The sequence below is a fragment of the Helianthus annuus genome, chromosome 13 (genome assembly GCF_002127325.2).
Source record: "Helianthus annuus cultivar XRQ/B chromosome 13, HanXRQr2.0-SUNRISE, whole genome shotgun sequence".
Taxonomy (NCBI): Eukaryota; Viridiplantae; Streptophyta; class Magnoliopsida; order Asterales; family Asteraceae; genus Helianthus; species Helianthus annuus.
The window spans coordinates 26,771,485-26,798,113 of record NC_035445.2 but is presented as its reverse complement, the minus strand read 5'-3'; the positions used below and the strand labels follow the sequence as shown (position 1 = coordinate 26,798,113).

The window sequence follows — 26,629 nt, the reverse complement described above, 5'->3', positions numbered from 1 at the left end:
CACTAATACCTGACCTTCAATTAGTACAACAACACATGAAAGCTTAAACCATTGAAGTCTTAAACACTACACATAAACAGTAAGAAACGTGTGTTATTTAACCTATCAAGGTACGAAATAGTCATGGACGATGTAGCATTTTCCTACTTTCTTACACCATGACACTAAATCATCATGAGAGGCGGGGGCTTAAGGTAGACTAAAACAAAACAGAGACACATAAACTTGTTGAAAGTAATTGAAATGACGTATAATTATAAAGAAAAAAAAAGAAAATAATATAACACTATATGTAGCTGAATAAAACCACAATTAGTTTCAATAAACTATTGAAACATTCAACCAAACATATATTATAAAGAAATGAAAGTGATGTCATATGCATAAATGATGCTCAACAGGGCCTCAGACTCAAAAACTTTATGAGTTTAACAAAAATTGTTACACCCTCAAATTCCACGTGCGGAGTACCACCGCTAGGCATGTGACTGACCAGGATCATGCCACCAATCATATTGAACAATTAGTTAAAACCAATAAAACCCATTACCATCAATACGATTAGTGGCTAAGTGTTTAAAAGTCCAAAGCAAAGTTTAAGTGTCAGCAGAAGCATAAAGTTTAAAAAGTTTAAAACCCAAATAATAGTTTAAAGTTCATAAATGTTTAAGAAGAACCCAACAATAGTTCTCAGCCTCAACGACACTTCCCTGTGCAATCTCCTGCAATGTACCTAACGACCTGCAAAGCATGTAATAGTGCATCAACATAAAGTTGGCGAGTTCATAGTTTATCAGTGTCGTTTCAAAACGTAGGTTGTTAGGTTACTCAGTTTTATAAAACATGTCATGGGGAGCTACCCCATCTTTAAGCTACTAAACACGTGCCATACCGAAACTAACTGTAATGTTGTTGGTGCCCCAAGTCAATGTATATCATCATTGACCAGTTGTCCAGGCATAATAGTTCACTCCCGTCCTCTGTGGCACGGTGTGAGGTTTGTCAAACCTAATAGCGCTACTAACTAGTATCCTGTTTGTCAGGCCCCCGCGATTAATCGGTATAAAATGTGTGGGGACTTTTAGGTAAAGTTCCGTCGAGTCTGCTAAAGACATACAACATAAATAGTAAATTAACAGTATTCTAAACCAGGAATACTAAGCAATCCCAAACCAGGGAAAGTGTTGTTAGTTCCTGTAACAACCCGACTTTTCGGATCGTTACCAACCGCTGTTATTCTTTTTGTAATCGCTTGTACTCCCGAGATTTCGACTAGCACTATGGGTTTAAACTATATTTTTCAAACGCATTTTATTACAACGCTTATTCAAAACGCAGTTATCGCAATCAACGCTCACTATTTACACGCATTTTATCGCATTTTAGACTAAACGCTATCGCAGCGCAAACTCAACGCAGACTCGAAACGCGGATTTGCTTATGTGTGTTATTTATGTGATTATTTGTTTAAATGTTATGTGGTTATCAACGTAACACTTATATGCTCAAACGCTTAAACGCAACGCAACGCTTAACAAACAAAATGAAAGTTGGAAAACCAACAAACGCAATCAGGCTGTCTGAATGGACATCCGATTGAATGGACTTCCGTCCGGATGACAATCCGCTCGGTTGACCATCCGATCGGATGGCCATTCGACCAGACAAGCCATCCGACACTTCGCCACTCTCCACCGACTTAACCCTCGCACCCCTCTCTATAAATACCGCCGTATATCCTCCTCTCTCTAATTTGACATCTCCATCCGATCACACGCACTCAAGTCGCTCTCAATCACTTTCAATCGAGATTCAAGGCCATTTCGTAAGTATTTCTCCTCAAATCTTGTACAACCTTCATCTCTAATCACTTCTACATCATCTTCTCCATCAAAATCACGCACAAACACTCGATTTTCTCTGAAATCACTGATTTGGACCTCTTGAAGGTGGTTCCACCTGTTTTGCTCCGGCAAACGGTTAAGGAACACCACTTGATCGAGATTGGTCCTAGATCTAAGGGATTCCACACTTTTTAACTAAATCTCAACAAGATTTCAACACTTTTTCATCTATTTTCGACTTTTCTGCACTTTTCTACTCAAAACCGATGGAATCTGGACTCAATCAGACTCTCTACTCGTTCCTTAGTCGAGAGTCGGCTTGAACACGGATTTCCACCGAAGAGATGGATCGATTAACAGGTCAGACATGAATCTTCATCAAGAATAGCACGCTTGACCGAATGGGCTGAGACCATCTGATCGAATGAGCTAGGCTTGGTCTATTCTCGTTGTTTGACACGTCGTCACGCCGTCTCCGTTAAACTTCAAATTTTTATTGGAAAACTTGTAAAATTTTTCAAATAACAGAACACCCACTCGAATGGCCATCGGATCGGATGACTATCCGACCGGATGACCATCCGACAAAGTGATCTGACCCTTATACAAATCGTGGTTAAGTCGTAATCATTGTTTGATAGTTACTTGCTTCGCCCGTTACGTGATACATGCCGGTTATGCGTAAACGTTTTCTATACTATATGTTATGCAAACTTGTGTACTCACCTTTACATTTTATGTATTGACATTATTTTAACGTATATGACAGGTTGATAGGATGCTATGCTATGCTGAAACAAGCTAGGAAGTCTAGAAACCCACCAAATAAAAATATGAGTTGTCGGAATAGCATTTGTTTTTGAGACTTATATATGTAATGACTGTTTTTGCTTTATCTGTTAGTAGTATGGGATATTAACATTAAAGATATTGTCATTTAATAGTTGTTGTGGATTCTGTTGAACAATCTGTTTCGCTCAGTGCCACTCCCCGATGATTCCGCCCAGGGCCGGCTCCATAGGCTTGCAAATCTAGGCGCGGGCCTAGGGTCACCAAAAAATAAGGGCCTCCAAGTTTTTAGAAATTTTTTATATATAGTATATGTATTAGGCCTAAATAAATACGTTTATTTAAAAACTAAACTAGTTTTTCATTGAAGGAGCTCAAAGTAAATATTGTTTAGCAAAATAAAGCACAGTTTCAAAGCCCATTTTGCATAAATTTCCAGCTATTACAACACAACAACAACCAAAGCCCATTTCGCATAAATTTCCAGCTATTACAACACAACAACAACCATCGACCTAATCATCATTATTCAACGTCCTAAAGCCCCTAAAATATAGACGCAATCATCGTTCCCACTTCCCATCGCAACCTGCTTCAATTTCTAGGCTATCGGCTATCACTAGACGAAAAGTAACTGTAATCACCCATGGCGATGGGTCCATCGGGATTGGAGGAGCGTTTATGGGTGAAATTAGGACCCTCACTTCGCAGTTCGCTTAGGGTCTCCAAAAACATTGGAACGACCCTGATTCCGCCATCGGTTGGGGTGTGACAGTTCCCAACCACCGGGAATACATGCTTTTAGTAAAATGTATGAACTCACCTTAGCTTAGCTAGACAGATTAAATTACTTGAGCTAGTATGGTCAACCATGTCCTATTATGGTTACCATAGTTATTAGTGTTGTGTACAAATAGTCCACGTATATCTTACACGTATATATATCAAGTAGCATGCAAGTCACGTAATATGTAAAGCATGCAAGTTAAACTATCACATAACACATAGAGCGTGTGGGCCATACATAGACTTATAACAAAAAGCCCAAAGTGCGTACAGTAACTAGTGTATGACCCAGTGAATGTACGTTGCGAGTGGGACATCGGTCGAAACCAAGAGATCCCGACTCGAAATCAAGAGGTCTCGAGTCGGAACCAAGGGATCTTGAATTACCAAACATCAGTCGAAATATCAAGGTTTCGAGTCAAGCTTTGAGTCGCAACCGAACAGGTTTCGACTCGCAACCAGATGGGTTTCGAGTCCTTTGCTGTGAAGAGTTAAGTTTTGTGTCGGAACCAAAGAGATTTCGACTCGCAACCTCAGTCGGAATCTCATAACATTTAACTGATCAACATCAAATATGGATCATATCCGTAAACACCCATTTTCATGGTTTAACCCTAATTCGCAGCCGTTTCATACCAACATAATCATAAACATTTTCATTGATTCATATAAACCCTATTCATCATTTAATCACTAACAACAATTAACCTCGTAATTAGGGGTGTAAACGAACCGAACGAACACGAACAAGACCTTGTTCGTGTTCATTTGTTAAGAAATATATGTGTTCGTGAACCGTTCACAAACACTTATTGAACGAGATTTTATGTTGGTGTTCGTTTGTTAAGGAAATGAACTTTTTCGTGTTTGTTTGTTAATTTTAGGCAACGAACGTTGACAAACACAAATGAGCACAAACTAATGTTCATGAACACAAATGGAAACAAACGAACACAAAGAATCGTTCATGAACCATATATATAATACACCGACAATTATTAGGTATTTAATTTGTCGAAATTTTGAAGTATGTAAATAAATATAAAAACTAAAAACACTAATGAAGTATCGAACACAAACGAACACGTTACCGAACGTTCACGAACACAAACGAACAAACACGACCTCTGTTCATGTTTGTTCGTTTAACTAAACGAACGAAATTTCTTGTTCGTGTTCGTTTGTTTAATAAACGAACGAACACAAACGAACTTCCCGCCGAACAGTTCACGAACTGTTCGCTGAATGTTTGGTTCGTTTGCAGCCCTACTCATAATCATCATTCAAATCAGATCCATGCACATCATCACACAGATATCATGGATTCTCCGTTTCTCGTCATCATGCAATTATCAATTACTCGGTCATACATATAAACCCTATCAAAGCATTATCATGAACAACTTCCAGAATCATACTAGCAGTTAGCTTTATAAGCAATCATCAAACACTCTTATCATCTTATGATACTAATTATTAATCACCATTTCAACAGTTAGCCAGATTCACATATCAATTTGTAAACAAACCCTACATCATTCTTTTATCATATACATACCATATCAACACATATGTTCATAGCCGAAATCAACAAGGAAAGTAAGTCAAAACTGTTAGATTTTGTATGCCCAAGACACATATTAAATTGATGTGGCTAGTACGTAATGATCCAAGTCGAGTCATACCCAAATACAAGCTAGACAAACACTTATAATATTTATTTATGATATGATCAAACAAATAAATATTAACACTTACATTATTTAGAAATTGGTTTTCTAAATAATTGCACTTGACAAACTAATAAATTATATGGATAATTTATTTTGACAGAATATTTTATTTTGTTATTTAATGGGTTAAATAACATAATAAAAGTTGTATAAGTCTTATAACATATGATGTTATATAAAAGTTATAAAATTAATCAAGACTTAAATTATTTTATAAAAATATTTGAATTTTTTTTTTTATAAAATTAAAAGGTGGGCCCCCCCTTCTCTTCCCAAGACCAAGTATGGTCCAGTCACATTACATGCATATCTTACAAGTTAGATGGAATATGATTGGGTGGTCTTCCCAAGCAATTTTGCTCCAATAGGAATACATGCATTATGCATGTCTAGATGGCTCTTGATTGGTCAAAATGGGTGGCAATATTCTCTCATTTTATATAACCATTTTGTATGACAAAATGGATTAGTAGACTTGGATGAACTTGAAAAACACTAGAGAAAAGCTCTCTAAAATCGACCAAGGTATGGCATCCATGGGGGTTTTTCAAGTTTAATATTCAAGTGCAAGAACTCTAGAAAATGGCTCCTAAATTTTCGGCCATGGTGGTTGATCTTGATGGAATTTTAGTGAGTTCATAAGTGTAGAAATCCTAGCTAAACACAAGGTGTTTGTTGGAAGGCTTGGGGTATACAAGCTTGAGGTATTCTACACTTGAAGGCAACCGTTCAAGAAGCATCATCTTCTTCATATCCTTTACTCCTTGGAAGGTAGTATTCTAAACACCCTATGGTTGTGTTTTAATTTTGATAGCATAGCATGTTCGTATATGGATCCGGGTATTGGGTTTTACATATAAAATGGGTTTTATATCTTGTAAGTAACATGTTTTAAATAATATTTTCGCTGCGTTTTTATTTTATAAGGATAAAATACTTTGATAAACATGTGAAAAAACCCAACAATGGTATCAGAGCCGCTTATATGAGTGCATGCTTCATAGGATATGAAATTTTCGAGTTTCGGGTTTGGGTAAAACCCTATGGCCGAAATTTTCACCATGGTTATCCCTTTTTTTTCAAGATTATATTCTTACATGCATAAATGAATCTTGAAAAATTATTTCATTTGGATGATTATTTTGTTTGGACAAAAACCCACAATTTTCGGTTTTTCATTCTTGACCGAAAAAAAAAAATTGTAGGTTGTAAAAGGGAACCATTTTGCTTCTTGAATTTTATATATGTGGATATATATTTGGTGTTCATAACCTAGCCATGACCTTATGTGAATATGTTGAATGATTGTGTGATGGTTTATATTTAATTATTACAAAGGTTGTAATAATTAATTATTTTTGTTCTTCCATTTGTAATAATATGTAATTTATTTATTTTCATTTGGTATGTAAAAGAAATAGATTAGGTGCATTTCATTTTACTAGAAAAAATGTATTAGGATATTTTTTGTAAAAGAAGATGCACACAAAAATGCGGTTTTGGTTTTGACTAATTTCGGGCCTAAAGGACTTCATAGTTCTTAACGGGATTTTAGCTCGATAACCAAAACACATTTTGAAGTCCAAAGGAGTTTGGAGCTGAATATAAAAGACATTTGGAAGCCCAAAGAATGTGAAGAAATCACAACACAAGAAGAAGACTTGAAGCATTTGGATGCGGGAGTTCAACGACACATTTCTTGTGTCAATATTCACCCCTTAGGAAGGACCTTTTGGCACACTTGTTTCGGCTAACAAGTGTGGTCAAAAATAGTTGGCTATGGTTATGCACCTATTGATATGTGTGTTGTGCTTGTGTGTTTGCTTATTTATATTGTTTTGATGATATTTGGATATGCATGCTTAACAAACTAATAATCAACAACAAGCTTAAAATTGGTTCTTTGAAAATCATTAAAATTGGTTAATAAAAGGTTATTAAAAAATTAATGATTTTATAATAAAATGGGTTTTATTAAAAGAACCTTAAAAATTTGTTTTCACAAAAGTACCAAGGATTTGAATGCATGCAAATGTATGGTACATAAAGTTTTCTAAACTAGAATCTTGAAAACTCAAAATCCCTTTTATAAAACAAGTCAAACACCATCCTTTTATACAACACTCGAATCACTTGGGAACTCTTTTGTCGGATAAAGGTCGCCTAACCACATTTGAGGGAACTTGTATGTTTGAGGTGGGTTTACCGTGTTTGGGATAAAGGTCACCTAACCACTTATGTGTATAAACTCACACGTGTGTGTAAGTTGGACGACTTGATTTGGAAACCATGAACTTAGGGTCACTGAAGCATGGGGAACAAAGGTGTTGATGGGATTAAACATGCCAACTAAACATAAAGATGTTTAACCGATCCCATATGTCTAGAAGTTGCAAAGGGTTGCAATTGTCAAACGTTGACTACCTTGTTAATTTAAATAGAGGGATAAAGGTCACCTAACCAATATTTAAATGTAACGTTGGATTCTAGATTTTATTATTAATTGTCTATGAGACATAAAAGGGTATTAATGATTAAAATATAATAATATCGAAAATACTAAAATTGAACCTTGTTAAATTTTGTAGATGGCCGCTAACAATATTACCCAAACCGTCCGTAACCTATCACTAAAAACGATCCTAATCCCGATGAACATCTTATGGAAGATAAGGATGCCTATAACGATTGGATTAAGTATATCGAGGACACTATACAAGCCTCTTGCCTCATGTCAGGAATTCTGATTCCCGAGATTCAAAAGGATTTTGAACATCATGGGCATACGACATGATTACCCAATTGTAGGAAATGTTCCTAAGGATAGAACGCTTCGAAACGGTTCGAGCGCTTCATGCATGTCGAATGGAGGAAACCCAATCGGTCTCATCTTATATCTTTAAGATGAAAAAGCCACATTGATCACCTCGAAAGGCCCAATATAGGTAAAAGGGCTTTTATCCATTCTAATAATCAATGAGGGTGGCAACAAGAAAGGGCATCACCCCGACACCAAAGCAAATGTTGCAAATGGTAACGGGAAATTCAAAGGGAAAAAGAAAAGAAAGGCTAAAGCAGAACCACCGAAACCAAAAGAAAAGAAGGCAAAGGTTGCCACGAACGATCCATACTTTGAATATGGTGAGATAGGGTATTTGAAAAGGAATTGTCCAACCTATCTCAAAGAGTTGAAAAACAAGAGGGATGCTAGGCAAACCTCAGGTACAATCTTTATGAAACATATTGACCTTATTGTTATTTCTTCAAACACATGGGTATTAGATACCAAATGTGGAACTCATGTTTGCAATTTGTTGCAAGAGTTCAAAAGAAATAAGCATTATAAGAAGGGAGACATTAGTCTCTTCAAGGGCAATGGAACGAAAGTTCAAGTTGAAGCCCTAGGAGACTATGTTTTGAAACTTCCAAATGGTTTGGAAATGGTTTTAAAATGTTTTGTATGCTCCTAGTTTGACTAGGAACATTATTCAAGTTTCCCTTATAAGACAATATGGTTTTGATTTAAAGTTTGTAAACAATGACATTTATATTTCGATGAATGACATGTTTTACTTTAAAGCTATGCTTTCAAATGGTATTTATGAATTGGTTTATAATAATACATCATTTGATAGTTCAACGTACCAAGCAATCACCATGAAACTCAAAATGGATTTGAGTAAGACCTATCTTTGGCATTATCGCCTTGGTCATATAAACAGATGTCGCATGTAAAGACTTCGAAAGAATTGTTTTTTGGAAACAAATGAAATTGATTCATTTGATATATGCGAATCTTGTTTAAAAGGTAAAATGACTAAGAAACCCTTTAGTGGAAAAGAAAAGAAAAAGGTTATTAAGTATCATACATTCGGATGTATGTGATCCTTTTAAGCCAATGACTAGAAATGGTGAAAGATACTTCATTACTTTTACCGACAACTAAAGTAGTTATGGTTATGCGTACTTGCTAAGACACTAAGTTGAAGTTTTGAAATGTTCAAAGCCTTCAAAAGGTGAAGTACAAAATCAACTCAATCAAAGATCTTTGTTCTGATAGAGGAGGAATCGAACTCTATTTGGATATGGTTCGATCTATGATAGCTAGGAGCGACTTGTCTCTATCATTTTGGGGTTACGCTTTGCTCTCCGCGGCCCGTATTTTCAGTGTGGGCCAAACCAAGAAAGTGGATAAGACACCTTTTAAAATATGGCATGGAAGGGCTCCATCATTATCATATTTAAAGGTATGGGTTGTAAAGCTTATGTGAAGCAATACACCCCAAATAAATTAGAAGTACGATCCACTAAGTGTATCTTTGTAGGATATCCTAAAGATGGTATAGGATATTAATTCTATGATTCAACAGAGCAAAAGTATTTGTTGCTAGAAAGGCTGAGTTTTTGGAAGCTAAGTTCCTTGTGGAAGGAATTAGTAGAACAATGGAACTTGATGAGGATCAAGAACCACAAGCCGAAACACGTTTGGTTGATACTAGCACTCAATAAGAGGTTGTTGAATATGATCAAGTGGTTGATCATTACACACAAAACGTTCGCAGATCTGGTAGAATCAGTAGTCCACCTGAAAGATATGGATTTTTCATGGCTGAATGCTACGTGGTGGACTCGGGTGAACCAACCACATACCATGATCCAATGTCAAAACCTGATTGTGACAAATGGCTTGAAGCCATGAACGCAGAGTTGTAATCCATGTATGACAACCAAGTATGGGAATTGGTTGTGTCGTCTCTTAACTCCAAAGTGGTTGGAAATAAGTGGATTTTCAGGAAGAAAACAGATGTGCATGGTAACTTGGATACTAATAAAGCGAGACTTGTAGCAAAAGGTTTCAATCAAACTCAAGGGGTTGATTGTGATGAGACCTTTTCACCTGAGGCGATTCTAAAGTCAATAAGGATATTATTTGCCATACATGCATAATATGATTATGAGATTTGGCAAATGGATGTTCAAATGGCTTTCCTTGATAGATATCTTGAGGAAGATGTCTATATAGTTCAGCCTGAAGGTTTTGTCGATCCAAAAACATCCTAACAAAGTATGCAAGTTAAAGAAATCAATCTGTGGATTGAAATAAGCATCAAGAAGTTGAAATCACCATTTTGATGAAGAGATTAGGGAATATGGATTCAACAGGAACGTCGATGAAGCTTGTGTGTATAAGAAGGCTAGTGGGACCATTATTACTTTCTTAGTATTGTATGTTGATGACATTCTACTATTTGGAAATGATATTCCAACCATGGAAGGTGTAAAAACCTGGCTTGGAAGTTGTTTTTCCATTAAGGGTCTTAGTGAAATCGCCTATATTTTGGGAATAAAGATCTACAGGGATAGATCAAGGCGCTTGATAGGTTTAAACTAAAGTGCATACATTGACAAAGTCTTGAAAAGGTTCAAGATGGAGATCTCTGTGAAAGGTTTGGTACCTATTCAAGAGAGGACAATATTGAGTGCATCTCAATGTCCAAGCTCAAAGGATGAGCAAGAAAGAATGAAAGGAATCCCATATGCGTCTGCTATAGGATCTATAATGTATGCAATGATATGCACTAGACCGGACATGTCATGCGCTTTAAGCATGACGAGAAGATACCAGTGAGTAACGGTCATTGGGTGACTGTTAAAAATATATTGAAGTACCTTAGGAGGACTAAGGATATATTTCTAATATATGGATCTGATGAAGAAGAACTCGTTGTAAAGGGTTACAGGGATGCGAGTTTCGGAATTCGTTGTAAAAGGTTACATGGATACGAGTTTCCAAACCGATCGAGACGATTCTCGATCACAATCAGGGTAGCATTGTCCACTACAGAATCAGAATACATCGCCGCTTCATTGACCGAGATGATTCATGTGGATCTGCCACTTGAATTATTGTCGATCTAGGGGTAGTCCCTACCATTCAGGACCCCTAGAGATCTTTGTGATAACGATGGTGCGATTGCTCAAATCAAGGAACCTCGTGCACATCAAAGGACTAGGCACATTGAGCGGAGTTTCAACTACATAAGGGATGAAGTTGAAAAAGGGAAAGATATGTATTCGCAAAGTTCACACTGATCAAAATATTGCGGATCCACTCACGAAGCTCCTTGAACGGGCAAAGCATGAAGGGTCATACCTGTGCCTTAGGAATTCGATATTCTAGTGATTGGATTTGATCTATTTTGTATTTGGATATTGGAACAACTGTTATTATAACTCTTTATGGTATTTTGAGTTATGTTCCATTTTAGCATGTTTAAATCCATGAATAAGTTATTTATTCTAAATGTCCGTAGTCGATCATACTTGTGGGAACAAATATGAATGTAAGACTATTATGAACTTGGATTGGTGGATATTCATTTGTTATGAATATAGAGCAAAGTGTTGCTGCCAAAGTTCATAGATATTTGCGGGATACAAATATTGGACTGACTCGCTCTCAAATATTACTGTATGGAATCATTTGTGATTGATCATAAGTAAAATTGAGTAAAGGAGAATACCATAGTATCCTCTGACCTGAGATACATATTGGGTCTTGATATTCACCAAATATAATGCCTTGACTTATTTCTTCGCTGTTAGTAATATGACAATACATAAGGCTAAGCTCAGGTGTGATATAAGGTGATTGTGAGAGACGTATGTAGTCAAAGATGGGATTTGTTCCTCTTAATCGTTGAGAGTAAGATGTCTAAGGGCTGCTAAAGTTAAATCAACAGAGAGTGATCACTCTATGTCTCTGAATTTAACATGACATCTGTAACTGTCACACCCCGATTTCCACGTGTATCACCGGTGGGCCCGGTGGGGGATTACCGTGACGTAGTTGGCAACAATATAGTCAAACCACAATATATAAATGCACAGCGGAAGCATAAAGATAAATATATTTCAACCATTGAATGTAATATCAAAGTATCACAATCGTCGAAATATAATCCACAGAGGATCAAAATAAAATATAAGTATTGTTCAACAGACGTAGGCATCTTAAGCTTGCGAGACTCTCTATTGATGCTAAGGAGAAATATCCAGCCAATTACGCTTAGTACCTGCATTTAATCTTTTTGGGAAAATACGTCAGTTTACACTGGTAAATACATTCAACCGACACTTTTTGTAAAAGGTTTAACAAAAAATTGATTTGAATGCACAAGGCACAAACTCTTTATAACTTGGGAGAATTATTTAAATTTATAATCTTGTGAACGAATTACATGTTCCTTATGCGTTCAGTAGCCCGGACATACCGGGTTAAAGATCAATAGACACACCACATCAACTATTTATGCATTGACGAGTGTACGCCTACACTCCGCGCTTAGGTCGTGGCCATTTCGTAAAATGCTGCCAAGGATATCCGGGACATGGTCATTAACCCCCCAAAGGCGTTTAAGTAAACAAAACTGTTTAAACGAGCTGATCAAATTATTCAATTAACCACCAAACGATGGAAGATTTGATGCCCGACCAAGCGGTATTTTATATACCGTAACCCAAGCCCGTATAACGGAAAATAAGTTAAAAGTATTTACCTTTGCAAGTAATATCCTCAATCAAATAAATGCAAGTAGCTTTTACTGGTCTCCTATTCTGGAACGAAGGTTTATAACAACCTATTAGAATCCTAACGGGTCTTTAATGTAGCCTTACTAGACCGGTTGGGTTCTAAGGATAATTACGGCTTAATCGCGTGAAAGGCGAAAACTGAGAATGGAATGTGGTTTGGACCCAACAAGTTTGAAGACTTGTTTTATATAGGTAATATAACCACACTCTGGATTTTGAGGTCAAAACAATAAGGTTTGACCCGTTTCGGCTAGTTTATGTAAACTAGTTACATAAGCCGAACCGTGCGCGCATAAGGCGTAACGGGTAACCGTAAGAGTCCTACACAAGTTTCCTAAGTCAATATGCTTTAAAGAGGTTGTGGTATCAGTAGGATACCTTCCATAATGCCCGTAACGAGTTTAAATTCATTATATGCCCCGTAGGGGTATTTCGGTCATTTTAAAGATTATAAAAGAGGTTTCTGAGTTCTATAGGAAATCTGAGTTTTCCGAACAGTTTATAAAGTCCAAAATACTCTATTTATTATTTAAAATCAGTAGCAACTGGAATCGGGTCAAAATACCTTGTAGAACTCAAGTTATGTCCAAAAAGGGTATATTCGGTATTTACCGAACCGATGCCATAACCGCAGGTTATGAGTAGGCTAAAAATAATTAAAAATCTTTAAAAATCCCAAAATATTATTTTACATCAGTGTGTAAAAGGTTTGGTGTTGGAATCCGGGTTTAGATAGGCGTTATGCTAATTGCGCCATTTAACTCGGATTGACGTGAAATTTTAGGGACATGCTTACAAATCAGTAACTAAGATTATTGTCCTTTCACATGTCCAAAATTCTCGTTTTAAAGTGAAAAGGGCGTTACGGTCAACTTTTAAGCATTTAACGGAAATGTGCTAAAGACTCGGACAAACAACTGTAACACTCTACTTAAAATACGTCATATTTTAAACCGACTAAATAAGAAAGTTCATAATTATTTAAAACATTTAGTCCATAAGTGTTTGAGAACAACCACTAAACTTAAAGGACAATTGTGTAATTCATTCATTACAAAGTTTTCAAAAGAACTTCTAAAACAAAAGTGAAAATCATCTTCTTGAGAGTGTTCGGTTCATAAGTCTTGTATTAATCACCATCCGCTCGATTGACTTACTTGAAATCTGAAATTTTAATAAAACAATAATGTTAGGATCCTTAAATTTTCATATAAATAAGTGTGGCGTAAAACGAATTCGATATACACCGTTTTTGCAAAACAAAACAATTTTGGCAGGGCTCCACCGTAAATTACGGTGGTCACCGTAATTTACGGTGGGCGCTGGGAGTTTATGGTTTCACCGTAAACCAGGAGAAAACCACCGTAAGAGTTTGCCCTCCACCGTAAATTACGGTAATACCGTAATTTACGGTAGACTCTGCAATTCCTTTCTTTTTGCTGTTTTGACCCGTTTAAAACATTTCCTGCACTTCTCAGCCATCAAAGTGCAGCACGGGGTATTTCCTCGCAACAAGTACGACCCATTTTGGATCCCTTGCTTCAACACACACGCTCCCATTACCGGTTTGCGTGATTCTGATATTTTTTTCCCATTTCCCACACCCGGGCTTATGGTCTACGGATGGGGTACTTCCGTTACCCGGTTTGTACCCATCTTTTATCTACTCATCTGGGTTGTCATCATGAAGTCCATCATTTTAGACAACCAACCAACACGATTCTAAATTGTTCAATCTATCACCCATAAGTAAGAAACCCAAATCATCATCATTAAAGTAGCGTCAACTACATACCTTAGAGCTTTCCCTTTTGGCGAGCGTCCGCACCGGCTTGACTTCCCGACGCCTCACTCGTGTTGCCTAAAACATACAAGCCAATTTATTATTAGAACCATTCGGCTCATGATTAAGCTTGTCACTTTACCAACACCACATTTGTGTCGATCAATGTCTTTTAGGCATTTTATCAAGCATCTTGTGTGCATAATTTCTTACAATTTGTAACTAAGTTTAACATTCATGATTTAGCCATGGCAAACATCAAATTAAGCGATTTTGCTAAATTTTACATCAATAATTTCTGAATTCTTGTTCATAAAACTTGAATTACTCTAGGAAACATCAAAATCCTAATGTTTCATACCTTTCTACAAAACCCACATATCACCTCTAATGGTGATCATAAATTTTACAAGAATTAAACCAAATTTCAACAAGAAATCTACTAGGGTTCATCCTTATACACTATTTCAAGTAAAACAAACATCATGCATGACCAGATTTCAATCTTATGATTTTATCCAAAATCTAAGGTAGAACCAAATCATGAAATTTTTGCATACCTTACAATCTCTTAGTCAAGATGATCACAACCCTATATTCAGATTTCAATTCGGACTTGATTTGCACCTTCAATTGATGGATTTTTGTGAATTTTAGGGTTTGAGGGAAATCCCCTCTTGTTGCCTGGCTTTGATCGATCAAACACACACTTAGGTGTGTGTTTGGTGTGTTATTTTACTATTAGTAAATTAAGTTTCAGAATTGACACATTTGGTCCCTCAATTATACATGGGCTATAAATCAAGGGTTTTCAATTATACTTTGTCATATTTTGTTAAGATTTCTACTAACTAGGTTATTTTTCATAGCCTTTTATCATAACTTACTTCTAGTATTTTATTTAAATTATAACATTAATATTTTCGGGGTGTTACAAGTCCACCCCCCTTAAAGAGGGTTTCGTCCCCGAAACCTGTTTATGTATATGACAGAAGTTCTTATACGTACCGAAAAGTGTAGGGTGTAGTCGTTTCATTTCCTCTTCAGACTCCCAAGTGGTGTCCGACCCTTTTCGGTGTTCCCATTTGACCTTTACTTGATAGACCATCTTGTTCCTTAAGCTTTTCACCTTACGGTCTAGAATTGCAATTGGTCTCACCGCGTAGTTGAGACTATTATCTATCTCGATGTCGTCATAACGAATATACGCGGTTTCGTCGGCTAGACATTTCCGGAGATGTGATACATGGAACGTACTATGTATCCCACTCAATTCAGGGGGCAACTCGAGACGGTAAGCCACCCTACCGACTCGCTCGATGATTCTGAAGGGCCCTATAAATCTTGGGCTTAATTTCCCCCTTTTTTCTAAACCGGATTATTCCTTTCCATGGTGATACCTTCAACATAACCTTATCACCAACTTGGAACTCAATCGGTCTTTTTCGTTTGTCCGCATACGCCTTTTGTCGATTTTGGGCCGCCCTTAGGTGAGCTCGGACTATATCGATCTTTTGATTAGTGAGTCCGATTACATCTTTATGTTCAAGTTCACGCGGACCAACCTCACCCCAACATACCGGAGTTCGACACTTCCTTCCGTATAGCAATTCATACGGAGCCATGCCGATGCTTGCGTGGTAACTGTTATTATATGAGAATTCAACCAACGGTAAGTGAATATCCCAACTACCCCCGAAATCAATTATGCACGCTCGTAACATATCTCCCAACGTTTGTATTGTTCTTTCACTTTGACCATCCGTTTGAGGATGGTACGCGGTGCTAAGAAACAATTTGGTTCCCATTTGTTTTTGGAAATCGCGCCAAAAATTTGAAGTGAACCGGGTATCCCTATCGGACACGATGGATATCGGCACTCCGTGGCGTGCTATTATCTCATTAGTGTACACTTCTGACATCTTCTCTGACGTATAAGTTTCTCGGATAGGGATGAAATGGGCACTTTTGGTTAGTCTATCCACAACTACCCAAATGGCATCGAAACCACGGCTAGTTCTGGGCAGCTTGGTTAGCAGGTCCATTGTAATTTGTTCCCACTTCCAAACCGGAATATCTAATGGTTGCAACTTGCCGTAGGGTTTTTGATGCTCCGCTTTGACTTGTAAGCAAGTCAAACATTTCTCCACGTATTTAGCCACATCCCTTTTCATCCCCGGCCACCAATAGTTTTGCTTCAAGTCCCTATACATCTTAGTTGCCCCGGGATGAATCGAATAGCGAGACTTATGTGCCTCGTCAAGCAAAAGACTCTTAACACCACATGTGTTTGGGACCCAAATCCGATCATTTCGGCATTTCATCCCATTACTTCCTTCCGTAAGGTCTTTTACCATCCCTTTTATGCGTTCTTTCTTCCAATTTTCTTCCCTTAACGCTTCGGTTTGGGCTTCTCGGATTCGGTCGAGCAGACCTGAAGTTACTACTAACTGCATAGATCGTATTCGTATTGGAACGCATTCGTCCTTTCGGCTAAGGGCATCCGCCACCACATTAGCCTTTCCGGGGTGGTAGTGGATCTCGCAGTCGTAGTCCTTCACCACTTCTAACCAGCGTCTCTGCCTCATATTTAACTCTTTTTGATCGAAAAAGTACTTCAAACTTTTATGGTCAGTGAAAACAGTACTTTTCACACCATACAAGTAATGCCTCCAGATTTTCAAGGCAAAGACCACGGCTGCCAACTCGAGATCATGAGTTGGGTACTTTGTTTCATGCGGCTTAAGTTGCCTAGAGGCGTAGGCGATCACCCTTCCCCTTTGCATTAGTACGCACCCAAGGCCTAGGTGCGATGCATCCGAGTAAACTACCATATCCTCCGTACCATCCGGTAAAGTCAACACCGGTGCACAGGTTAATTTTTCCTTTAATGTCTGAAATGCCTTTTCTTGGTCGCTTCCCCAGACGAACTTCTCATTCTTGCGGGTCAATTTGGTCAACGGCGTTGCGATCTTGGAGAAATCCTGAATGAATCTCCGATAGTAACCTGCCAACCCCAAGAAACTCCTAATTTCGGATGGATTCTTTGGAGGGTTCCATTTTGACACCGCTTCCACCTTCGACGGATCCACCAATATTCCTTTGGCACTTATGACGTGCCCTAGGAATTGCACCTCTCGTAACCAGAAGGCGCATTTTGAGAATTTAGCATACAATCTTTCCCGCCTTAATACTTCCAATACTTCCCGTAAATGGTCAGCGTGCTCCGCCTCGTTTCTTGAATAAACGAGGATGTCGTCTATGAAAACAATCACCGATCTATCGAGCATCGGCTTGCATACCCGGTTCATGAGATCCATGAAGGCCGCGGGCGCATTCGTTAATCCGAACGACATTACGAGAAACTCGAAATGTCCGTATCGTGTCCGGAATGCCGTTTTTGGTACATCACTTTCCTTCACCCTCAATTGGTGGTAACCCGATCTCAAATCGATTTTTGAAAACCAGCTAGCGCCTTGTAATTGATCGAATAAATCGTCAATTCTCGGGAGTGGGTATCGATTCTTTACCGTGAGTTTGTTTAACTCCCGGTAATCAATACACATCCGCATGCTCCCATCTTTCTTCTTTACAAATAGCACGGGAGCCCCCCAAGGAGACACGCTAGGCCGGATGAATCCCTTCTCTAGTAAATCTTGCAACTGAGACATTAATTCTTGCAGTTCTGAAGGTGCCAACCTATACGGTGCCTTAGCAACCGGTTTAGCACCCGGGGTTAGTTCAATCCCGAACTCTATTTCTCGCTCTGGTGGTATTCCCGGGAGATCCTTGGGAAAGACATCTTTAAATTCACGCACCACAGGTACGTCTTCAATTTTGGGCATTTCTTTTTCGACGTCACGCACATAAGTTAGATATGCCCTACACCCGTGTAGTATACACTTGCGGGCTTCTATTATTGAGCATATCACGGGATTACAAGCCTTCTCCCCATAAATGATGACACGCCTTCCGCTCGGAGACGTTAGGTGTATCTCCTTACGTAAGCATATCACCTTAGCATGGTAGCGGGATAGCCAATCCATTCCGACGACCACTTGAAATTCACCCATGGACATGGGTATTAAATCAATGGAGTATTCCTCACCATCGATATTCAATTTGCATTCCCGACATACATCACAAACAAGAAAACATTTGTTATTACCTACTTCTACTTCCATTGGCATAGGTAATTTTGTTAATGTAAACATGGGGTTTTGAATAAATCTATGTGAAACAAAAGACTTATTCGCACCTGTATCAAATAAAACACGTGCGGGGATCGAATTTATAGCAAATATACCTGTAACCACGTCGGGTTCCATTTTTGCTTCCGCAACAGTGATTTGGAACGACCTTGCCTTAGCCTTTGGGGTCTCATCCCTTGAACCGGCACTCTCTTTGGTTCCCACCAATTCCGGACATTCTGACTTTTTATGACCCGGTTGGTAACATTTATAGCACACCGTTACTTTGTCGGGACAATTTGCAACCCCATGCCCTATCTTGCCACATGCCACGCAAGGTTTATTCTTGAAATAGCATTCACCTTTATGAGTGCGTCCACATGTTTTGCAACTCGGAGATCCTCCTTTTGCACTTCCTTTCTTCGAAGATTCAGCTACCTTCGGCTTCTTTGTGGGACTCGGGTTTTCATCCAAGGCCCTCCTTTCACCTCTTTCAACTTGCCTTTTCAGTTCAATCTCGCGTTCCCGCGCCGCATTGATTATATCAGTAAGGCTTTCATAATGTGAGGGAGTCATGAACTCCCTATATTCAGCCCTAAGCATGGTGTGGTAATAATAAATTTTCTGTTCTTCAGTTTTGACCAAGTCATCACAAAACTTGAGCTTATCCATGAACATTCCCGTAATCTTATCAACGGTTTCACCCTTTTGCCTTAATTGCATGAATTCTTCCTTTATCTTATTTATCACCGCCTTGGGGCTGTGATGTTTGAGGAATGGTACTTTGAAAGCTTCCCAAGTCATCGCCCTTATTGTTTCAACACCCCTTTCGTTTCTGAGGTTGTCCCACCAATCCTTGGCTTGGCCTCTAAGTTGGCCAGTTCCATACGCCACGAAGTCACTTTCATCACAATGCGTACGTTCGAAAACACCTTCAATATCGCTTATCCACCTTTGACAAGCAATTGGATCTACCTCTCCATTGAAAACCGAGGGCTTGCACGCCATAAACTTGTTGTAAGAACAACCTTTCTTTTCCTTAGCCTTGCCCCTATCACTGGTAAGGTCTTCTCTTAGTTCACCAATTCTTTCTTCCATAGTCGAAAGTAAGGTGTTTTGCATTCTTTCCACAAATCTTGGTAGACTAACTTCGATTGCCCTACCAACTTCCTCGGCAATCTTCTCTTTCAACTCGTCGGTAGTGAGGGATAGAACATTGTCACTAGCACCTCCCGACATCTTCTTACTGAAATGTTAAAATGATTCAATAAATAATCTTGTTCAATCGCTCTCATGCCTTTACATGAGACTTCGTACTCATTATTCGGCCAAGTATATAACTTTGCCTTATCATTTATACTAAGTGTACTTCCCGGGTTTGAGTATATCACTATACTCCTCCCATACACAACAAATCGTTACCCTTTTTAATCTTTGTAAATTTAATTTGCTTTAAATGAATTCTTACCGGATGTTGATCAAGCTTTGAACCGAACACAATCCTCTTTAACCTTAGCTCTGAATACCAACTTGTAACACTCAACTTAAAATACGTCATATTTTAAACCGACTAAATAAGAAAGTTCATAATGATTTAAAACATTTAGTCCATAAGTGTTTGAGAACAACCACTAAACTTAAAGGACAATTGCGTAATTCATTCATTACAAAGTTTTCAAAAGAACTTCTAAAACAAAAGTGAAAATCATCTTCTTGAGAGTGTTCGGTTCATAAGTCTTGTATTAATCACCATCCGCTCGATTGACTTACTTGAAATCTGAAATTTTAACAAAACAATAATGTTAGGATCCTTAAATTTTCATATAAATAAGTGTGGCGTAAAACGAATTCGATATACACCGTTTTTGCAAAACAAAACAATTTTGGCAGGGCTCCACCGTAAATTACGGTGGTCACCGTAATTTACGGTGGGCGCTGGGAGTTTATGGTTTCACCGTAAACCAGGAGAAAACCACCGTAAGAGTTTGCCCTCCACCGTAAATTACGGTAATACCGTAATTTACGGTAGACTCTGCAATTCCTTTCTTTTTGCTGTTTTGACCCGTTTAAAACATTTCCTGCACTTCTCAGCCATCAAAGTGCAGCACGGGGTATTTCCTCGCAACAAGTACGACCCATTTTGGATCCCTTGCTTCAACACACACGCTCCCATTACCGGTTTGCGTGATTCTAATATTTTTTTCCCATTTCCCACACCCGGGCTTATGGTCTACGGATGGGGTACTTCCGTTACCCGGTTTGCACCCATCTTTTATCTACTCATCTGGGTTGTCATCATGAAGTCCATCATTTTAGACAACCAACCAACACGATTCTAAATTGTTCAATCTATCACCCATAAGTAAGAAACCCAAATCATCATCATTAAAGTAGCGTCAACTACATACCTTAGAGCTTTCCCTTTTGGCGAGCGTCCGCACCGGCTTGACTTCCCGACGCCTCACTCGTGTTGCCTAAAACATACAAGCCAATTTATCATTAGAACCATTCGGCTCATGATTAAGCTTGTCACTTTACCAACACCACATTTGTGTCGATCAATGTCTTTTAGGCATTTTATCAAGCATCTTGTGTGCATAATTTCTTACAATTTGTAACTAAGTTTAACATTCATGATTTAGCCATGGCAAACATCAAATTAAGCGATTTTGCTAAATTTTACATCAATAATTTCTGAATTCTTGTTCATAAAACTTGAATTACTCTAGGAAACATCAAAATCCTAATGTTTCATACCTTTCTACAAAACCCACATATCACCTCTAATGGTGATCATAAATTTTACAAGAATTAAACCAAATTTCAACAAGAAATCTACTAGGGTTCATCCTTATACACTATTTCAAGTAAAACAAACATCATGCATGACCAGATTTCAATCTTATGATTTTATCCAAAATCTAAGGTAGAACCAAATCATGAAATTTTTGCATACCTTACAATCTCTTAGTCAAGATGATCACAACCCTATATTCAGATTTCAATTCGGACTTGATTTGCACCTTCAATTGATGGATTTTTGTGAATTTTAGGGTTTGAGGGAAATCCCCTCTTGTTGCCTGGCTTTGATCGATCAAACACACACTTAGGTGTGTGTTTGGTGTGTTATTTTACTATTAGTAAATTAAGTTTCAGAATTGACACATTTGGTCCCTCAATTATACATGGGCTATAAATCAAGGGTTTTCAATTATACTTTGTCATATTTTGTTAAGATTTCTACTAACTAGGTTATTTTTCATAGCCTTTTATCATAACTTACTTCTAGTATTTTATTTAAATTATAACATTAATATTTTCGGGGTGTTACAACAACGAACCAGTCACAGAGGGTTATACCATCATGTAACCTGGTCCTAAGAGAGTCCTAAGGCATATCTAAGTCATACCAAAACGGGTCAGAACTGAAGTCAAAGTTTTGCGACTTTCGGTTCCGAACCGGGTCAAAACAGTAAATGGTCGGATCAAACAAGCTTAGACTAGTTAATATACTTATTATCATGTTATATGAGTGTTAAAACAGATTACACGCCATCTACATTACTGATTATGCTTAAAATCGCAAAATAGCATTCTGTTGACTTTTTCTAAGCAAGTTTGACTCGACAATCAGACTAGTTAGAGTGGGAATCAGAGGGTGCCCTTTTAGGGGTTTAATGCCCACATGATTACCAACATATAACTACCTTTGATTCGACAAACCACTGGACCATTTGTGATTTATCGTCAAGTCAATCGTTAATTACGACGGATTGACTTTTAGGCTATAACTAAGCAAAAACTAAACCACAAAGGGTTAGGCATACTTACAGAAGCTTGGTGCACGACCAGAGATGTTAGAAGAATGCTCTTGAGCTCCAGAAGTGATCAAGAAAGCAGGTTTGAGGTGTGTTTCAATTGTGTGCATTACATTGCCTTTTATAGTGAAAATTGGAGCACAAGATCATCACAACTAAGTCTATAATTGCTCATGGATGATCAGCAGTTGTCCCTGGGTGCTAGGGGACATGTAGGGGGCGCCCATGCTGCCATAATTGCACCCAAGGTCGGTTTAAACATCAAACAGTGAATCTGTGCATGTTTTCTGCATCTGGCACCTTGAAGCGGCCCGCATTAAGGATCAGGCTACGCTCACGCGGGCCGCCTGAATCCTTATGTCAGGCACCGGATCTTTACATGGCTCGCGGCCCGCATGAGCTTCCTTGTTTCTGTGACAACTCGTATTTCGGACCTACGTTGATGTGATGTATGTGCACGATATGTGACTATATGAACTTGAATGATTAATGGAAGTATGATTGTTATGCTTATGTGCTTTGTGTGTATCTATGTGTATGTATGTATATATAAACGAACCAAACCGCACAACACACCGCTCGGTCGCACAAGCCCGTTTGGGCCACATCTTGAAATCGGATCAAGGGCAGCCCAAGTAAGGGCCGGCCCATTCCCTCTTATACGTACACATACACAATGGGGGGGAGTTGCTCCTCATTTGTTTTGCTAAACACTTTACACTTACAAACCCTAGTTCCCTCATTCTCTCTCTCAAACCCGACGGCGAGCAACCTTAGGATCGGGATCTTGCTTTTCATTCGGCTCATTTTCTCTTGGATTGATTCTAACCGGTTAGTGTTTTGTATTGTTTTTCTTGTTGATCGATTATATGATTTCATGCTTAGACTCGGATGATTAGGGTTGTTGATTTGATGAACATTATGAACTATGTATTGATATTCTTGTGAATCGGATACATGAAAATAACTTAAAAACCGATTAGAGGTTAACCGGCTCACATGTGCACTTTATCGGATGTTACCATCAAGAACCGAATAGATGATTAATCTATGTTATGTTATGCAATTCGGATTGTTAACTTGTTGATATGTTAGTGAATCGGGTTATGTATGAAATCGGCTTGCATGAGGTTGTTATGTTTAATCCGATTGAATGTATTAGGATGTGTTCTTGAACTACGATGAATTGCATGTCACAAAGCTTGTTTAAATCGGTTTAGGGTTCTTGTGAGATAGTATATAATTGCATGATTTGATCGATTATGTATTGGCCTTGAAACTGTTAAGATGTTAATTGATTTGAGATAAAACTGGAAACTGATTAATTGTGTAACCAATTGCCATAAGTTTCGGGTAAGTTAGATGGATCGCACAAGGGGCTCCGATCGCACAAGAGCCCCAATCCCACAAGTTGGTCGCACAAGATGTTACCAGTCGCACAAGGCTCATTGGACCTCATCGGCTGTAATGTTGTTAAGCAGTGGGCCGATCAGCCCAAATTGAACCGCACAAGTCCAATCCAGTTGCACAACCCAAGCAGATCGCACAAGTCTGCTTGGATCGCACAATGTCATTTATATGTTATCTTTTGGGCCGTACACTATTGGACTGTTATGTTGGGCCGGGTGTTATGTTGGGTTGGGCTAGTTTGGATCGCACAACCCAAAAAGGGTTCGCACAAGACTAAGGTATTAATTAATTCGGGCCGGGAACTGTTTGGGCCTAGATTTATATCGTACAAGATGGTTGGGCTCGCACAAGCTCAACGGCCCAACCATCCGAGACGCACAAGTGTGATTTTGATATGCTTTTGACTGTTAAACGTGCTATACGTGTTTGCTTTGATTCATACGTGCATTACTTGAACCAAACCTGATTTGTGTGGTAACCCTGTTAGGACGTGGTTGACCACTGTTAGTTCAAGAACCCTCTCTCTTTGTGTATCTGCCGAGCAACCCAAGGTGAGTTCACACAGCCAAGGCATGGGGTTCCCAGGGTGGGAATGGGATTGGATGATTATTTCGTGCGTACATAGTTAATGGAACCTAATGATATGGTCCTCAGGGTGAGGATGGTAAATGATAAGATACAGCTAGACTAGTATACCTACTTGTACTGATCTTCGCACACACGCCAAGGGTTGGCTGCGAATTATGACTGATCTTCGCACACATGCCTTAGGGAGGCTGCGAACTATACATACTAAACTTCGCACACATGCCAGGGTGGCCAGCGATACAAATATACATAGTCTAGAATACTTGAGAACTTTCCTTAATCTTCGCATACATGCCTAGAGGGCTGCGATGGAAACCAATACTATACATGAACAACGAACGAACTATTACGATATATGATTAGATGAACGAACGCAATGCTTGCTATACCATTTCTATTACTGAACTTACTTTCTGTGAACTCGCTCAACTAGTTGTTGACTCTCTGCTGCATGCCTTGCAGGACCTTAGGTACATTATGGAGCTTGCACAGGGAGGAGCAGGTCGTTGTGGGCAAAGGATCGTGAATGCTATTTGAACACTTATGATGTTTCACACATTAATATTTATGTTTGGGTTTACTTAAATGCTTCCGCTATACTTAACTATATTACATGTTCAAAATGATTGGTGGTTAAGATCCTGGTCAGTCACGCCTCCAAGCGGTGGTACTCCGCATGTGGATTTTGGGGGTGTGACAGTTTCTCTCACGTGGCCCGCCTGAGGCCTGTAATTCAAGATTTTCAAATCTTTTGCCATTACTAGCCTGACCTTTCGGTTTCGAAGGGGTAACTTTGCGATTTGGGCCTCGATTATTTACGAATAAGGGCCTCGCGACTTTTACCCGCGCCGTTAAGTCCCCGGTTAGTTTAATTACTATCCGAAAGGCCTTATCTTTCATTGTTGACGCTTCTAACCCCTTGCATACGAAATTGATCATAACTTTCTCATTTTAAACGGAACTTCGCGAAATTTATATCGTATATTCTAGTGAGCGTAATTTACTGTTACAAAGCCTCAGGTATGTTAAAGGGTCACTCAGAGGTATAACTTAAACATGTTGACATAATTAACCCCTGTAGTTTGTAATCTCTCACTTTCTTCCGCATTTCGTTCCGTACGATCCATGATTTATCCGTTTGAAGGTACGAGCATCATTTAGGGTTACTGTACAATGTATTTATCCCTCGTTGACATTTTTAACCCTCGAATTTACATACTTTCCATGTTTGTCAACTTTAGTCCTTTATTCAGTATTTAACACCACGTGTAAACTCAAGACACGTGTCAATACATTATTAGACGCAAAATTTCGAGGTGTTACAGTAACGAAAGGATAAATGAGAGATTCACCTAAATCATGTTCAAGTGAGGGACGTGAAGGGGATGATGTTAATGAATGGGACATATAGTCATACGTATTAGGGGTAGTAAACTATTGTTAGGTGGTCTTTACTACTTGCATGAATTTTCTATGTATGTTGTACAAGTGGGAGATTGTTGGATTCTGTATGCCCAAGACACATTTTAAATTGATGTGGCTAGTACGTAATGATCCAAGTCGAGTAATACCCAAATACAAGCTAGACAAACACCTATAATATTTATTTATGATATGATCAAACAAATAAATATTAACACTTACATTATTTAGAAATTGGTTTTCTAAATAATTGCACTTGACAAACTAATAAATTATATGGATAATTTATTTTGAGAGAATATTTTATTTTGTTATTTAATGGGTTAAATAACATAATAAAAGTTGTTTAAGTCTTATAACATATGATGTTATAATTTTATAAAAGTTATAAAATTAATCAAGACTTAAATTATTTTATAAAAGAAATTTGAATTTTTTTATAAAATTAAAAGGTGGGCCGCCCACCCTTCTCTTCCAAGACCAAGTATGGTCCAATCACATTACATGCATATCTTACAAGTTAGATGGAATATGATTGGGTGGTCTTCCCAAGCAATTTTGCTCCAATAGGAATACATGCATTATGCATGTCTAGATGACTCTTGATTGGTCAAAATGGGTGGCAATATTCTCTCATTTTATATAACCATTTTGTATGACAAAATGGATTAGA

General features: G+C 38.3%; 1 protein-coding gene and 2 long non-coding RNA genes across 4 annotated transcripts; all 3 read right to left on the bottom strand.

Annotated features, from left to right (window-relative positions):
• Positions 1-13,811: 13,811 nt before the first annotated feature.
• LOC110902510 lies at positions 13,812-18,866 on the bottom strand. 2 transcript variants are annotated; one of them, XR_004876890.1, is made up of 3 exons: positions 18,835-18,866; positions 14,541-14,606; positions 13,812-13,909 (listed from the first exon to the last, which is right to left on the bottom strand). It is a non-coding gene; the product is annotated as an uncharacterized LOC110902510 (long non-coding RNA). The 2 variants fall into 2 exon arrangements; XR_002571165.2 differs by lacking the exon at positions 18,835-18,866 and adding an exon at positions 15,089-15,288.
• Positions 18,867-18,986: 120 nt separating this feature from the next.
• LOC118485731 lies at positions 18,987-19,957 on the bottom strand. Its single transcript, XM_035982150.1, has 2 exons — positions 19,081-19,957; positions 18,987-19,036 (listed from the first exon to the last, which is right to left on the bottom strand). Exons 1-2 carry the CDS (start codon positions 19,955-19,957, stop codon positions 18,987-18,989), a joined length of 927 nt encoding a protein of 308 aa, XP_035838043.1.
• Positions 19,958-20,397: 440 nt separating this feature from the next.
• Positions 20,398-21,880, bottom strand: LOC110902509. The gene is made up of 3 exons (XR_002571164.2): positions 21,675-21,880; positions 21,127-21,192; positions 20,398-20,495 (listed from the first exon to the last, which is right to left on the bottom strand). It is a non-coding gene; the product is annotated as an uncharacterized LOC110902509 (long non-coding RNA).
• Between the last annotated feature and the right edge of the window lie 4,749 nt (positions 21,881-26,629).

Excerpts from the sequence above, each read along its gene's own strand:
- LOC118485731 (XM_035982150.1), bottom strand. The coding sequence starts at position 19,957 with ATGTCGGGAGGTGCTAGTGACAATGTTCTATCCCTCACTACCGACGAG. Across the intron at positions 19,037-19,080 it reads ATGTGGACGCACTCATAAAG|ATAGGGCATGGGGTTGCAAA; the intron begins GTGAATGCTATT and ends GCATGTGGCAAG.